General features: G+C 41.1%; 1 protein-coding gene across 3 annotated transcripts in view; it reads right to left on the bottom strand.

Annotated features, from left to right (window-relative positions):
* Positions 1–18,089, bottom strand: part of TAX1BP1 (Tax1 binding protein 1) — a 262,473-nt gene that overhangs the window by 100,497 nt on the left and 143,887 nt on the right. For all 3 annotated transcript variants that reach the window (XM_029589185.1, XM_029589184.1, XM_029589183.1), the window contains exons 9-10: positions 5,178–5,432; positions 3,847–3,996 (exon numbers count right to left, since the gene is read on the bottom strand). In XM_029589185.1, the coding sequence (XP_029445045.1) occupies positions 3,847–3,996; positions 5,178–5,432 (405 nt within the window). The remainder of the gene's footprint in view (positions 1–3,846; positions 3,997–5,177; positions 5,433–18,089) is intronic.

The raw sequence follows: 18,089 nt of genomic DNA, 5'->3' as shown, positions 1-18,089 counted from the left end.
TCCATGAGGAAAAATTGTGAGAATTTCTCATAGAGCTCCTAACCGATATGCTTACTGCAGAGCAGAAAAAAGAAGACGGAGGGGAGACACCTGCGGTCATAACTCAGTGTGCCAGTGTCAGTCAAAGCGTTATAGAAACTTTGACAGAAAAGTTTTCCCGTACAGGGCTCCGTCCACTGATGTCACCCATATGTGAGGACTACCATCCTGCTTGTCCTGTGAGAAATATTGCTTTATAGCGATAGTGGAAGATGTGTGGAACAGTCTACCAGTGTAAGTGAAAAACAATATCTGAATTCAAGAAAGCATGGGATAAATACAGGAGATCTCTAAGGAAGTGATGAGAATTATAATGCTAAATTAATTGGATGGATGAGCAGACTGGATGGGCCATAGTGACCTTTTCTGTCATCATGTTTCTATGTTTCTATGAAACTTCTGCTCAATGTGCAGCAGCAGCGAAGAAATCAAATAGAATATTAGGAATTATTAAGAAAGGAATGGAGAACAAAACAGAGAATACCATGCTGCCTCTGTATCACTTCATAGTGAGACCTCATCTTGAGTATTGTGTGCAGTTCTAATCACCACCTTTCAAAAAACATATAGCAGAATTAGAAGAGGTACAAAGGGTGACCAAAATGATAAAAGGGATGGAATGACTCCCCTAATGAGGAAAGACTAGAGATGTTAGAATTCTTCAGCTTGGAGAAGGGACAGCTGAGGGGAGATATGATAGAGGTCTATAAAATGAGTGGAATGGAATGCGTAAACTTGGTTGTTTACTCTTTCAAAAAGTACAAAGGTTAGGGGGCATACAATGAAGTCACTAAGTAGGACATTTAAAACTAATAAGAGAAAATATTTTTTTTACTCAACACATGATTAAACTCTGGAATTCATTGACAGAAGATGTGCTAAAATCAGTTAGTGTAGCTGCATTTAAAAAAGGTTTGAACACGTTCCTGGAGGAAGTGTCCATAAATCATTATTAAGGTGAAGTTGCAGAAATCCACTGCTTAACCCTGGGATAAGCAGCATGGAATCTGTCTATCCTTTGGAATCCTGCCAGGTACTTGTCACCTGGTTTGGCCACTGTTGGAAATAGGCTACTAGGCATGATGGACCTTTGGTGTGACCCAGTATAGCAAACCAAATGTTATGTCAAAACCCACTGCAGACTCTTGGTGACATCTGAAAAACATCAAAAATCAATCAGACCATGCATTTTCCACACTCCATTCATTTGTCCCCTAGTGCTTCAAAGTAATCACACTTCTTCAGAGGAAGTTGTTCTGACACTTCTTTCACACTCTTCATAATGTCCTGCATATACTGGCTCATAAAAAACTGATAGAACACTATGTGGGCACTGAGCATAGCTCCCTGAAAAACCTTCCTCCCAAGTGAGACCAGGATATGAAAATCCTTCCCCAGAGGCACCAAGGATTGGGCTCACCACCTCTTGGCTTTCTAAAGAGCAGATTCAACCTCCAGCTGTTGCTTCTTGAATCCTGGAGACTTCTGAACACAATATATCATATGTCTGCCTTCTTATTCACTGGAGCTAGAGAGAGGGGGCTCTCCTACATTCTCATCTGCACCTCCTGAAGGATTTCATAGACAGAGACTGTCATGATATCCTTAGGAGGCTCCGCAAATTGGAGAATATCCAGCATCTTGATTCTGGACTCTTCTTCCTTTTTGGAATGGCATCCACCATTCTCTAAATAAAGCAGGCAAAAGAGAAGTTCTTGGCAGGAGATTTTCTGCTTTCCTGTGGAGGAGAGGGATTGGAAGGGAGACCTGTTGATTCCTCTTGATCAGGGAAATCCTCAGATCCACAGACACACTTCAAGAATATTCCAAGGTTCAGACAGACTAGTAGATTGGGGGCATGGACCTGGATCTTACCCAGCTAGCAGACAAGGCCTCAGAAAGGGAAGGACTTGTTTGTTGGGCCCTAGACCCCAACAAATTCCTGTGCCTTGGAGAAGTTTCCTCCCCCAGTGGGATGAAAATCATTAATGGTAAGGCAGTAACCAATGCCATTCCACTAGGCTTCAGCACGGCTTCCAATATCAGCTGGACATCAGTCTACAAGGACACAGATGCTCTGCATCTTCCAATTCAGCAGCTCCTGGATTTTCCTAGTCAGCTGCTGCTCAAACATTTGCAATGCCAACATAGCCTTGGAGGCAGGAGGGAAGGGTACATCATCCTAGAATTTCCAAGGTGTTACTGGTAGCCGATACCTGGACCACTGGAGGCAGATGCAATTACCAGGACTGCTCAGAGGATGAAAGCTCCACACCAGAGGAACATATGAGAGGATTAAAGTTTGAAGGCAGAATGTCCTTGTTCCCAGCACTGTGCATTAACTGAGGCCGATGCTCTTTGGCTTTCACTCAGTGCATCTCATCCGAGCTCCATGATCCTGGAATCCAAGAGGCCGAATCTTTCACTCTTTTTGGGTGTGAGGAGACAGGCAACAGCTTGTCCCCTCGGTCCTGTCTGGTCTTCACTCGTTGTCAAGGGTGCTTGATTCACAACTGTTTATGCAGCTCCTGAATTCCTGGGTGTTGACTCAAATACTAATGGGCTGGACTTATGAATCCCGAAATGCTTTTCCATGAGATCAAGCTGGGATCGATACCCCTAGGGGGTCACTGTCGTACAGAGGGGTGCCCCCCGCCAGACATCATGGTCAGTCCCCAGGCAAGGAAGCATCTATCATTGGGATCTGTGACAGAGAGAGCACCTGTCAAAGTCATCGGCCTTCTTCTCGTTTAGGGGCATCCAACAAAACAGTAATGTAGAGAAATGAAACAATGCAAAGTCTGAAAATAAAACTGTGACTGCTTCAATGCACTGATACTGGTACCCCAGATAGTTGCTGAAAATAAAGAAAACAGAAACAACTGAAAAACCTAAATAAGTGACTAAAGAGAGACACAAGACCATGGAGCCTTGTGAAGGACGATGCTTACTTTTTAAGGAAGTAGCAGGTTCTGTAACAGCAGGAGAGATAAACAACTGTGACCAGTAGATTCCACAAAAAAGATAAGACTGAAAGATCCTCACATTGATGCACAGCAGTATAGCACAGTACACAATATGTACTGTAGAATATGCTCAAAGTTTTTAGAACCTTTGAAATCAATTTCCATGCCAGGTTCCATCTGATGTCACCCATATGTGAGGACTGCCATTCTACTTGTGTTCTGAGAATGTTTTTCACGTTTATCTTCTACACCACTAAGTTTACCATCAGTGCTACACAGAAATAAAATACGAATGAACACCTATAGAAATAAGTTACTTATGCACTCAGTTGGCCAAGAAATGGAACTGAAACATTACTGTTATGAATATAGCCAAAAATTTCCTAGTGCTATCATATTATTTTATAAGCACAATCCTGTTCTACAGCATTGTGATGGCTTTTACAATTCTTTAAATATCAACAGAAATATAAAGATCCCTCCCCCCCCCCCAAAAAAAAAATAAAAGGCATTGTTTAACAGAACATATCAGAAGTAATATGTCAATACAACACACTATATTTTATAAATACAATGGGTGTTCCTTTTTAGTTAGTGGTTTCAGCTTTAAATCTGTTACAGATTTTGTAATATGTATCACTTGTTAAGATACCTTCTACACCAGTTGTCTCTGAAATACAATATGCTCTACACATTAGAAACTATTGTTTTAGAATGATTGCACTGTTTTTCTTTGCAACATTGAACACATACAGTATTCTCTTCCCATTCTCTCTCCCCCCCACCCCTTCCAGTCACCTAAGAAAAATATTGGACACAGACTATGTGTGCAAATACTCACAGACTGCTCGGTGAGTTTTATCACTTGCTTTTGGAGCTTCTGACATTCTTTAAATTTTTCCTTGTAGTGATCTGCAGCCATCTGAAGTCGAAGTTTGAGGTCTTCCACCTCCTTGCGCAATTCCTGCTCGGTGGTGCTATTGGCCATTACCTTTAAAGAAAATGTCACCTGTAGTTTATACAGAATTGCTAGAGTGTTTCTAGCTGCATTAAGGAAGGAAAAGAATAGCCATCTCATGCCTTTTATTCATGAAGGCAGATGTTAATAGCAACCAAAACTGAAGTCCTTTCATCTCTGGGAAAAGGTGCTTACACAACTTGAGAGAGAGAGAGATGGTCTTGTGAAAACACCTACAAGAAGAGTTTGGGGAGCTGTCTAGTCTGGTGGTCCTCAGTATTCTGACTGCTGCCTCCACACTAGGCTGTAATAGGTGTACTCTGCTTGTGGTTTTGCAACTCTAAGACAATGAAGAACATTTTACTTTTAACATGTTTTGGTGCAAATAGGGCACAATCCATTCTCTATATTCTGAAATGCCCAGCAAAATGACACATATTTTACAAAAAAACAAGGAAAGTATATCAACACAGCAAGGAGACTCAATCACTAGCATCAGCACCAATCGGGCACTTTTGAGATGCTTCACTGAAGAGAAAAGCTCAAAAAAAATGAAAAAAATCAGCTTTAAAATGTGAGCATGAGGCCCGCCCCCTTGTGATGTCATCCAGCCCAGCATCGAGCCAGTAAACGGCGCCATTCCACCTGGCGTCGCACGCCGAAGGGGGCGCGACAAAGGGGCACTCCCCTTTGTGCACCCCTTGGTGCTACCTTTTCGGTTTTTTTCTTTTTAACTTCTATATTTCTTCCACTTTTGTTTACCTTTCTCTTTTTTCATAGTTGTTATCCCTTGTTAACAATTTTCATTGTTATTAATGTTAAATGTATTTGACAAAGGTAACTTTTTTCCTGCATCTCCTATTTTAATGTAAACCGGTATGATTTGTATATTATACTAGAATGTCAGTATATAAAAATTAAAAATAAATATATGTTTTGACTCTCAGCAAGGTCTAAAGCAGTGCTCACCTTGAAGCATTTCAGCCTAGTCAGAGGGCATGACAGCTGCAGTGAGTAAGGACTTACATTCCATTTTACATTATTTCCACAGACTTCTTTTATTTTTATTATGTGAGCATGGTGGTGTTCCCCAACAAACTTTCTACTCGTCTTGCTCATTTAACAAACTCCGAATCTCAACTACACAAAATGTGCTAATTCTGTGATTTTGCTGAGTGCTTGGGGTAGCTCACTTCTGAATAGAAAAGCTTTACCTGTTCATTTTTCTCAGCAGCAGCTTGTGCCTTCTGCAACTGAGACTCGCGTGACTGAAGTTCAGTCAGTGCATCAGCTAGCTGCTTCTTCACATTCTCATTTTCCAGTCTGGCATTATGCAGATCAGCCATGGTCTTATCTCTCACGTTTACTGCATCACTGAGCTCTTGTGTCAGCAACAAATTTTCCTGTCTGCTAGCCTGAATCTGATCCTCAGCTTTGCGAAGCTGTTCCTTCAGAAAACCTGCCTCCTCCTAGGGAAAAAGAAAATACAAAAATAGGAATAATGGTGTTGCCTATTATATGTTTACATTTGCTCTCACACATATACAATGCAGCACACACATATAAAACAAAGATTCAATTTATTTTGGTACTAAAATCATAAATCCTAGAAGTTGAACCAAAGAATGCAAATTTGCCTTCCAATGTCATTTATGTGCAATCAGGGGCTTTGTCCATACAGTTCCAATTACTATATTTGTTCCCATCATTTTAACTATCTAGTGCCTGCTGCTTCTGAGCTACTATTAGTTTTCACACATTGTCTCACTTTAGGAAGCTTGACTTCAGGTCCCACAGAGCTCAACAAATCTTTTTTCTCTCCTTTGATAATGTATGATTAGAGTTTCATGCATTTACTAGAAATCAAAGTACAAGAAAGCACAACTGTCACAAAGCATGTTTACTTTGATCCTAAAGTTACATGATATACTACGTTAATGAGTAGGATATAATTTTAATGAAACTGACATGTACTCTTTTTAACAGGACCTCTTTGGTTCAGTTTCCTTGTGCATCTCCTTACTGAAACATGCTATTCTTATGCTAATTCACTCCTGTTCATAGTCTGAAGTATGCTTTCAATAAAGGGGAAAAAAATTATATTCTATTAAGTACATGCATTTTAAATATATATCTAACTATTTGTGGCTTTTATATAATGGCACACTGCACAGAGCAGTTTACAGTTAAAATCACAAAAGAAAAAGCAATACATAGACAAGAGAGCAGAACTGGAGTAGCAAAACTAAATGTGAGTGGGAACAGAAGAGAGAAGTGAGAACTTCTTAAACCTCAGAGATATGTTCCAAGAGAAAGTGCCTAAGGAGAGCAGGCACAGAAGTGGCAAATAGCCTGCTTGGTACAAGGGATATTGAATAAGGTGCACAACTGGGAGTAGAAGATTAAGAGCAAAATCATAATGAAAAAGGTCAGAGAAATAAGGTGGAACCAGATTATGTATGCATTTAAGGTAAAAAAAAAAAAACATGTTGGAACTTGAAAGGGAGTTAATGAAGAGAGACCAAAAGCAGAGAGACATGAAAGTAATGGAGCTTGAGCTATAACATTCAAGTAGCAGAGTTCTGCAGTTATGGTTTATTTAACTTGATGAATCACTATATCTTACAACTTGTAATTAAAAGTGATGTATAAATACAATTTGAAACCTGCTAACAAAACAACTAATTCTTAAAAATAATAAACACATGGGGTGAATTTTAAAAGCACTGCTTGTGTTAAAAAGCCCTTAAATGCGAGTTTATGGGCCGCATATGAGCAACGCGGATTTTGAAAGCCGCAAATTATGTACTTATATGCGCATGCATGAGTAAAAGAAAAGGGGTGGAGTTGGGGAGTAACAGGAGTATTCCAGGGTGGGGCCAAAATTTAAGCACATAAATCCTTATTTTAAATCCGGTGGTCACAGCAGGCTGGTAGCCACTCTATTTCTGCTCTTGATGAGGTGTAAGTCTGTATAAATCTCTGTTTAGATCTAAAAAAAACAAAAAAAAACTGGGTGAGGGATCTGAGCCAACAAGAGGGAATGCAAGCTGAAGAAACAGACGTCTGGATGACTTCATGACAGATTGGGAAAACTGGTGGACTAAATGGTAAAACTAGGAATATCCTTCACGCGAGCAACTTTTAAAAATATGTTTATCTGTGCGCGTTAAAGCCGACAAAGTCCTAAGGAAAATATGTGAAATATGTTTGCTTGAGTAACTGCTTAAAATCAAGAGCACACATACACAGGCATATTTTAAACCGTACATGCACAACTGTGTGCACTATTTAAAATTCCAGCATATGGGCACCTATGCACTCGTTTTAAAGTTACTGGCCCAATATATAAAATACAACTAAAATGGTTATAACCAAACAACATAAAAGAATAAGATAACATAATAAATCAAAACATAACTAAAGAAGGTCAGCCAATTCACATAATACAATTAAGAAAACCAATAAGACATAACCAAAATCAAAATATAGTTAGATACAATGTGAAGAGTCCGGAAGATCTACGAGAAGCCTGTTGTAGTAGTCAAGAAGACAAGGCAAAAGAATGATGATTATGATGAAGTTGGTAACATAGTAAATGATGGACAATAAAGATCAGAATGGTCTATCCAATCTGCCCAGTAGAGATTTATCCAATTTGGGTTGACGCACATTTAAAATTCCTTATGCAACCCAACACCAACTCCTCCCTCCACTGTCTTATCTGTCCTCTCAAACCTTTTCCCAACACTATGTCTTCCGTATCTGTCTCAAGTATGCCAAAGCTCTGCTAAAGCAATGGCCTCCACCACTTCTTAGTAGGGAGGAGCACAAAGAGGAAATGTGGGAGTAAAGGGAGATAGAAGGGTTGAGTAATACCAAGATTCTTGGTGGAATCATATGAGGAAAGTGGGTCAGAGATAAAACAGGACAACCTTGGTGGTGACCTGGAAATACAGTATGGGCAGAAGCAGAGAAGTAAAGTATTTCAGTCATGGAAGGGATAAGATTTAGAAAATGACAGTAAACCAAAAAAGCAGAGCTGACAGAACACTGATAGCTGTCCCAAAACCAGAGATGGAAAAGGGAATGATAGATCTGGGTATCAGTGCAGAAGACTGGTGTGCCAACAGAGGAAATAAGTGCTTCCATATTGAACACGAGCAAAAAAATAGCAAAGGGTCAAGAACAGAGCAATGAAGAACACCCACAGAAAATGAGGACTGATCACAATAAGAACTGCTGATAAGAACCCTGAAAGAGAGCCAGAACAATACAGGAAGGAATGATTAGACAGATGGACAGGGTGACCAATGTTGCAGCAGAGAGGCTCAAGAAAGCAAGACCTGTAAAGAAGCAGGAAAGAGAAGTCACATATAATCAACCAAACAAGAGAAAAGAAAAATAATGTATCTGTTGGTACATGGCACACTTGAGGATTTCAAAGAGGAAAGTAAGCAAAGAAATGCTAAAACAGACAGGGATGGGACTGAAAGAGGGCTTATTAAGAATAGGATACACAACAGCAAATTTAATGAAATTGGGAATAATGCCTAAGGAAAGAGAAATACCGAAGAATGATAGGAGGAAAGAAGAATGAGTTCTTCAGAAGAATAAAAGTTGGAATAGAATCTAGTGGGAAAATAAGCTTGGATACAAAGATAGATCTTGAAGGGAAAAAAGGATGAAAGAAACAAAGGAGACACTAAAAGAATGATCAATTGAGAATGGAAAAATTTAGTTCTTGTCTGCTAATTTTTTTTCTCGAGTCAAACCAGTCCAATCTGGACACATGTGTTTTGCTCCCCTATCAGCAGACAGAGAGAAAACTGTTTTCCTGACATTACCCTATATAGAATACTGTGTCACTTGCAGCTCCTCAGTATTTCTGCATTAAAGCAAACAAGACTAAATTCTAACCTTCCCCTGAGCAGAGGAGAATTCCTTTAAAAAAAATAAAAAAAAAAAGCCCCAAACTAAGCCTGATTCCTCCAACATCAGGAGATCTTAAACATGAGAGAAAAATATAAACCCACAGATAAATTATCTTGGAATTAATACATACAATATAAAGGAGGCTACATGCTAAAAATGGATGGCATCTTGGACTGATCTGATAAGGCTCAAGGAAAGAAAATCATCATGGAAGAACTACACTTTTCCTTGTTTATCGTTTCACAAGATCAGTCCAGACATATGGGATGTAACCTAGTCATCCTTACTCAGGGAGTTAACCTGATAAGCCTGCTCTCAAGCTGCCTGCCCCATAGGCAACATCTTTTCTTGTCTCAACATCCATTCTGTAATACTTGGAGAAAGTATGCAACGAAGCCCATGTTGATATCCTGGAAATCTCCTCCAATGAAAACAAAAGAAGCTCTGCCCACAAAAGCACATTCCACTAGGCCCGTGTCCAGCTAAATGTGTTCTGAGACCTTCGGGGACAAACAGACCCTTTGAAATGGAGGCTGAGCCAATCGCCTTCTTAAGCCACCTAGCTATCATGGTTTTTGAAGCTGCCTCTCCTCTTCTTTGTCCATGGAGAATGAACAAATGATCCAACCTCCTGAAGCAATTTATTAACTTTAAGTATTTGAACAGAGCTATATGCGCATACAAGTGAAGCTCCCTAAAACTCCAACGAATTTGGCTTTTTGAAGGATGGCAACTCAACTGACTGTACCAACTGAAAAGGTGAAAACACTTGCTCCTGCCTTCTGAAATCTTCAAGAACAGATTTACATGATAAGGCTTGTAGTTCTAAAATGCATATTGCTAACCTGATTACTATCTAGAAGACCATCTTGAGCACAAGATCCTTGATAGACACCTCCCTAATAAGCTCAAAGAACTAAACTGAGATCCCATGAGGATTTTCAAATGATGGACAAATATTGCACACCCTTCATAAATTATGAAATATCTGGGTGAGATAAGGACATCCCCTGTACTTTCCCTCTATTAACAGGTTATAGCCACCACCTGCACCTTGAGGGAATTCAAACCAAGAAAGACAGAATCAAGGAAACTAGCACCTTAAAAGAGGAAATGCCTGCCTTGGCATACCAAGCTTCAAAACCCTTCCAGACTCTAGTATAGGCCTGAAGCAAAGTGGTCATCACTTCATCCACATAACCTCTGCTCTTCAGTCTCCGTCTTTAACCAAGCCGCAAGACAAAAGGGAGCTGAATCTTCAATGAAAACCAAGCCCTGCCATAACAATCTTTGAATATGACCAAATCTCAATGGCTCCCCCATTTTGAGCCTCATGAGATCCTCATACCAGTGATATCTGGGCCAATCTGGTATTACCAGAACCACCTGTACTCAATGTTTCCTATTCTTTGAACAACCTTCCCTATTAATTGGCCATAGCAAAAAGAGAGAGAAAAGGTTCAACTATGGTCACGGTTGAGATAGGCTATCTACTTCAGTGGATACGGAGTCTTTCCATCAGTCTTTCCATCAGCTAAAGAACAGTTTGAGTTTGGCATTCTTCTTTGTAGCCATGAGATCTTAATTTCTTCCGGCACCAGGAAAGTGCACAGAAAAGCAGTAAAAGCGAGGGGCCGGTGCGAGTGCCAGGAGAGCGGGCGTTCGTCCGCTCTCCCGCGGACTTTACTGTATCGGCCCGAATATAAGATCCTCATGCTCATTCACAAAGCAATCCACAATGTCAAGACCAGATGGCTACAAGACCCACTGCACCCCTGCATCCCTACAAGAAACCTGTGCTCATCCAACACAGGTTTACTTACAACTCCCTCCATTAAGAAAGTTAACCGAGTCTCCACAAGAGAATGTGCTCCATCAATAGCAGGTCCCCACATCTTGAACAACCTCTCGGCTCCTCTCAGAACTGACCCCTCTACGCCTTCCTTCAGAAAGAATCTCAAAACTTGGCTCTTTAGGAAAGCATTCCCTCCAGAAAATTAATCCCCGGCTCCCTGTCCCCCTTCCTTGGCACAGCCAGTTCCACCACCCCCCACCCCCACATGCATTACCTTGCACTTATCCACATTAAATTTCATCTACCATTTGGATGCCCAATCTTCAAGTGTCACAAAGTCCTCCTGCAATTTATCATAATCTGCTTGTGATTTAACTACTCCAAATAATTTTGTGTCATCTGCAAAACTGATCACCTCACTTGTCGTTACCCTTCCCAAATCATTTATAAATATATTAAAAAGCACCAGTCCAAGTATAAATCCCTGAGGCACTCCACTGTTTATTCTTCTCCACTGAGAAAAAAAGACCATTTAATCATACTCTCTGTTTTCTATCTTTTAACCAGTTTGCAATCCACAGAAGTACATTGTCTCCTATCCCATGACTTTTTAATTTTCTTAGAAGCCTCTCATGGGGGATTTTGTCAAATGCCTTCCACTGAAACAAGAGAGATACTTGTAGAGTGTGCATATGTGCTCCAGTCTACAATATTAGATCCAAGGCTGCTTTCATGAACCCTAGCACCTGTAGATAATTCTAGACTCTGGAAACCTTCAGACAGATGCAACAGATTCTGAACCTGTAAAGTGAACTTGACAATCCTTTCTGTCACCAAACACCTTTCCCTACAGAATGTCAAACCGCGCTCCCAAATACTACCATACCTGAACTGGAAACAGTTTGCTCTTGGAAAAACTGACCACCCAACCCAAATCCTGTACATAAAACACAAGAAATGCCATGCTGGGGGCACTGATGTCACCATCAGGAATAGCTGCCTACCCTGTGAGTTCCCGGCAAACCCAAACGAATCTGATGCAAACTGCTACTATCCGTGCTTATTTAGAGCCTATTTCAGACAGAGAAAGCGCCGATAGCATAACAATACCAAGAGGAAAACCACTGACCTCAAACAATTTTCATATTCCAAAACTGCAGGGGACGCACCAGAGACCGAAAACAGGCAGGCCGTAATCGAGGCCCCCAATGCGAAAGTGGACAATGCTTTATGTACCAGCTTATCCAAGATACCAACCCAAGACGAACCGAGAGGATGGTTTATGGAACTCTGGGCGAATATGAAACACAAGCAGGACTTGCTCTCAGTCTCGGAGATTCAAGATGAACTGGTGGCCCTAGAAGCACGAGTGGACGACCTGGATGTACGCGTGGAAGGGCAGGAGGACATTCTTAAGAAGCTTGCAAACCAAAAAAAGTTGCGTGCCAAGCAGGAGTCCCTGGCAGAAAAAAATGGAGGATTTGGAGAACCGGATGCGATGATGTAATTTAAGAATTTGATGTATGCCAGAGACACCAGGGTATATTGTCTTGCTGTGTCGGCCATGATTTGTAAATTCCTGCTAGCAATGGCCTCTCCCTCAACAGTAGATGATTCCAGTGCCCCAGAGATAATAAAAATAGAAAGGGCTCACAGATCTTTGGGGCCTACAATTGCAAGTTGGCCGAGAGACATGATAATCTGTCTGCACACCTACTCCATTAAGGAACAAATTTATGCTGCAGCCAGGAAGAATCAGGAATGGACCTGGGAAGGTCACATGATTTTAATTTTTCACAACTTAGCGCCGATAACATTACATAAATGCTATGATTAGAAAGCAGTCACCACCGCGCTGCGGGAGGGCAATATCCGCTATCGATGGACATTCCCATTTGGGCTCTCCTTTTCGGTGAATGGCGTGACCTACAAAGTCAAAACTATGCAAGAGGCTGAAAAAGCCTTCAAACAAGCCAACCTGCCGGTGCATTTCCAGGTCCAGCGGGCAGAAGATGACATGGTTAAAATTAGTGCAACTCCGAGATGGCAAAGAGCTGGCAACCATAGGAGGCTGGAGCATCAAACCTCCACAAGTGCCCATTCAGCACCATCGGAGAAGGACTATACGTCTACCTCCACACTTGGTGGGGCTGTTTACCTTACAGGTTAACCGATAGTTCTTGGTTCAGTTGGATTTACTAGACCCTGACATAATGCACGGGTTTGCTGGGGTTCCCGGTTGGGAGAATTCTTTGATATGTGTGATTTGTCCCCCAAGATGGGAGGTGTCCGTGGGGATGATGCAGTAGTTGCGGGAGAGGGTAAAGAAAAAGGGAGGGAGATATACCCACTAGCTTATTTTGTGTAGAACTAATGGCACAAGGAGAAGGTTTAATTTTGGGGCACTTAAAAGGAAGGTTATTATTTCTCTACTTTCTTTTTACATTAAGCTTCTATGACATTGCTGCAGGTCTAGTCCCTTTGTTAAGGGGCTAAATACATATTAAAAAAAAAAAAAGACATCTCCTCCTTCAAGATTTGCTACTTTAAGGTTTCCGTAGCTTAAATCAAGAAACCCATATAAAACGGCCATACAAACATGTGTTGAATTTCAAAGGGTACTCTGTTAATTATTTAGCTACCAGCATGCAGGGTGCAAAATATGAAGGGGTTGGCATCTCTCAGTCCCTTATTTATGAATATCTTTTCCATCACGCAGACCCTTCTGGATGTTACATACTTTTAAAATTAAAAATTGTGGGAGGGAATCTTCACCTTTATAAAGCATATATGCCCCTAGTTCGGATCAAGCAGCCTTTTTGAGAATATTGGATGGTGTGCTTGAGCAGTTTGCAAGAGGGTTCAATCATATGGGGTGGAGATCATAACCTTGTTAAAAATCTCAGATTGGACACAACTCATTTTAGGTTAACTTCTAGCTCGAAGGCTCGGACAGAACTAACCTCTTTCCTGACCAAAAGGGGGGGGGCAGCAATACCCGACATCTAGGTCCTATACTTTCTATTCTGTTCCCCATGGAACATATTAAAGAATTGACTATCTCTTCATAGATAAGTATCTATAAAATAGGACCATGGAGGTGGGAATCTGTGACATCACGTGGTCCCGACCACGCTCCTATTTGGGTCTTGATTCAACTTTCAGATCTAGATACTGGATTAAGGTATTGGCGCCTGAATGACAGACTTCAAGATGAAGATTTTTTATGTCCCTCAATGTCAAACTTAAAGAGTATTTCCACTTGAATGACAGCTCCACAGGGTCAATTGGTAATATTTGGGAATGCTCTAAAGCAGTTATTAGAGGCCATTTTATTGCCCAGACTTCCTATCTTAAATGAGAAAAGGAAAGGCGCAGACTTGCATTACTGGATAAAATTGCACCATTGTCACGTTCCCATATGGATTCACAAGATTGCTCTGTACTAAAGCAATTGAAGTGAATAGAAGTGAATTGAATATACTAGAATCTGCTCAAATAGCATTCATGCTTGAACGTACTAAACAGATCTTCTTTGAGGGGCGTAATAAGGTGGGAAGGATCTTGGCACGAAAACTGAAGGTTCTAGCTACCCAGAATAATATTGCTAAGATAAAAGACGCTAATGGCAAAATGATAACCTCTTCTCCTATTATAAGTGAATGTTTTACTAATTTCTATTCCTCCCTGTATAGAAGGGATGAGTCCATTACCAATGCTAACATAGAAGACTATTTGGAATCAGTCTCACTACCTTTTTTTATCAGATGATTAAAGCCAATATTTGGATATGCCCATAAGTTCACCAGAAGTTATACAGGCAATCAAATCACTCAAATCTGGAAAGTCCCAGGGGTTGGATGGGTTCACAAGCAGTTATTATAAAAAGTTTGCTCCCCTGTTGGTAGGTCCCTTAACAGAGTTTAATAGTATTAGGGCAGGAGCTGCTCTTCCCCGACATTCTAACATTGTAGGAATCACAATCATTGCCAAGCCAGGAAGAGACCCTGCTTTATGCGGGTCATATCTACCAATTTCACTAATTAATGTAGACCTAAAAAACTTGGCTAGAGTATTAGCGGGGTGACTGAATACAGTCCTTTCAGGACTAGTACATAGGGACCAGGTGAGCTTTATCCCCCAACGAATGGCGACAGGCGACAGACAACATAAGCAAAGCCACGGACATTTTATGGTGAGTTAAGAAAGAGGTCATGAAATTTAATGTGGATAAGTGTGAAATTTAATGTGGATAAGTGCAAGGTGATGCATATAGGGAAAAATAACCCATGCTACAGTTACACAATGTTAGGTTCCATATTAGGTACTACAACCCAAGAAAGAGATCTAGGCGTCATAGTGGATAACACATTGAAATCGTCGGTTCAGTGTGCTGCGGCAGTCAAAATAGCAAACAGAATGTTGGGAATTATTAGAAAGGAAATGGTGAATAAAACGGAAAAAGTCATAATGACTCTGTATCGCTCCATGGTGAGACCGCACCTTGAATTTACTAATTTCTATTCCTCCCTGTATTCTGGCCACCACATCTCAAAAAAGATATAATTGCGATGGAGAAGGTACAGAGAAGGGCTACCAAAATGATAAGGGGAATGGAACAGCTCCCCTATGAGGAAAGACGAAAGAGGTTAGGACTTTTCAGCTTGGAGAAGAGATGGCTGAGGGGGGATATGATAGAGGTGTTTAAAATCATGAGAGATCTAGAACAGGTAGATGTGAATCAGTTATTTACTCTTTCAGATATTAGAAAGACTAGGGGGCACTCCATGAAGTTAGCATGGGGCACATTTAAAACTAATCGGAGAAAGTTCTTTTTCACTCAATGCACAATTAAACTCTGGAATTTGTTGCCAGAGGATGTGGTTAGTGCAGTTAGTATAGCTGTGTTTAAAAAAGGATTGGATAAGTTCTTGGAGGAGAAGTCCATTACCTGCTATTAATTAAGTTGACTTAGAAAATAGCCACTGCTATTACTAGCAACGGTAACATGGAATAGACAGTTTTTGGGTACTTGCCAGGTTTTTATGACCTGGATTGGCCACTGTTGGAAACAGGATGCTGGGCTTGATGGACCCTTGGTCTGACCCAGTATGGCATGTTCTTCTGTTCATTCCATTTTTACTTCTCTCTATTGACATTGAAAAAGCGTTTGACTTGGTCCACTGGCCATTCCTCTTCCAGAAAATGCAGTTTGCAATTATACAATGATCCTAGGGCCTGTGTCAAGGTTAATGGGGGGTATGGTAGTAATTTTCCTGTGCAAAAAGGTACGCGTCAAGGATGTCCTCTATCCCTACTTTTATTTGCTTTATTTCTAGAACCATTTGCTTCTAGAGTTCGAAGCACTACTAGGATTTATGGTTTACAAAGAGAGGATATGAATCTTAAAATATCTTTTTTGTGGAAGATAGTTTATTTACCTTGACTAAATCTGGGTTGTCGTTGCCAAATATCACAACTGAACTTCAGTCTTTCAGTGCTATTTCTGGATTTAAAGTTAATTTAGATAAATCTGAAATCCTAAATGTCACTTTAACAGAAGATGAAGTTCGTCGTTTAAAAGAAGCCTTTCCCTTTAAGTGGGCCAAACATTCAATAAAGTATTTAGGAATTCAGATTGGGCCTGATGTGAAGAATCTTTTTTCGCTGAATTAATGTCCTTTACAACAGACAGTGGAGAGAGATTTTCTTAGATGGGACAGAGAACATTTTTCATGGTTGGGATGGACTGCTATAGTAAAAATGAACACCCTCCCTCGTTTTTTGTATCTCTTTATTACTTTACCAATTTTCATAAGCTTTGCTATCCTCCATGTATGGCAGAAAAAAATCTTCAACTTTATTTGGCGGAGACACCCTCCACGGGTATCACATCTTTTCTTATTTTAGCCCAGAAATAGAGGGGGTTTGGTGGTACCAAACCTGCAATGCTACTACACCGTGGCTCAATTTAAGGCCATTCCAGACATGCACAGGGTAACAACTGCCAAACAGTGGGTCCACCTTAAGCAACATATAGTGTGTGTGTGTGGGGGGGGGGGGATACCTCTGAAAGCAATGCCTTGGCAGCCGCAACATACTTGGTATTGTGGAGGGAATCCTCCAATCTCCTTATATACCACACTAAGCATATGGACTAAATGAAGGGATAAGCTTGTGGGGCAGAGGGATTATTTCACAATACATTATTCCTCAAAGGAAATCTTAATAAGGCCTTTAAGGAGTGGCACAGATACAGAATAACACGAATTGAACATGTATTGCTTGGGGACTCTCCTATGTCCCATGATGACATTAAGACCAAATATAATTTGGATGGATTGGATTTACTAGCTTACCATCAAGTGGTCCATTTCCTCCATTCACCAGAGGTCTCCCCTTCCTTGGCCAAAGGGAAGACCCTTTTTGAACATTTATGTGAGGAAGCGGATAGGAAAAGAGGCATGGTCTTCAAAATTTACTCCCTTCTCAATGCACCTGTTGGACAACCTTTTCTTCATATTGGGGCCTGGGAAACTGACCTGGGGAGACAGCTTACACCAGAAACATGGGATCAGGTCTTTAATTCAGTTTGGAAAAGTTCCATATGTACAGTATCGCAAGAAAATTGTTATAAATTGCTTATGAGATGGCATCTAACACCACAAAGATTACATCACAGATACCCGTCTTTAAGTGCCCTCTGTTGGAGAGGGTGTGGAGAAGTAGGCACTTTCCTTCACATATGGTGGGGTTGCAGGAAGATCTCCTTGTTTTGGTCGGCCACAATAACTTAGAGGGGATTATAGGAACTGGCAATTTAAGTGTTGTGGGTTTTATTTTGCTTAATGTGCCATCTCAGATACTGGGGAAACATCAACTTCAAATCCCAAATCCAGTCTGGCAGCCCCAGTGCTGCCTTGGATCAGAAAGGTCTCCCAGTAGGAGGACATCACCCTGGTGTAGCAGGAAGTGATCCTGTAGCAAGGACCTGCTCTCCAGGTGATGTATTGTCCTCTCGCACTGAAGACAAGTCTCCCAGGGCTACTGCCCAGGAGGGAAGGGTTAGGCCGGCCATCATAGTTGGTGATTCGATTATTAGAAATGTAGATAGCAGGGTGGCTGGTGGATGTGAGGACCGCCTGGTAACTTGCCTGCCTGGTGTGAAAGTGGCAGAACTCACGCGTCACCTAGATAGGATTATAAACAGTACTGGGGAAGAGCAGGCTGTCGTGGTACACGTGGGCACCAACGACATAGGAAAATGTGGGAGAGAGGTTCTGGAAGCCAAATTTAGGATTTTAGGTAGGAATCTGAAATCCAGATTGGTGGCATTCTCTGAAATGCTTCCTGTTCCATATGCAGGTCCCCAGAGGCAGGCAGAGCTCCAGTGTTT

This window comes from Rhinatrema bivittatum, chromosome 2 (assembly GCF_901001135.1).
Source record: "Rhinatrema bivittatum chromosome 2, aRhiBiv1.1, whole genome shotgun sequence".
Classification (NCBI taxonomy): Eukaryota; Metazoa; Chordata; class Amphibia; order Gymnophiona; family Rhinatrematidae; genus Rhinatrema; species Rhinatrema bivittatum.
Note: the sequence above shows the minus strand (reverse complement) of the source record. Positions and strands in the feature narration are given on the sequence as shown.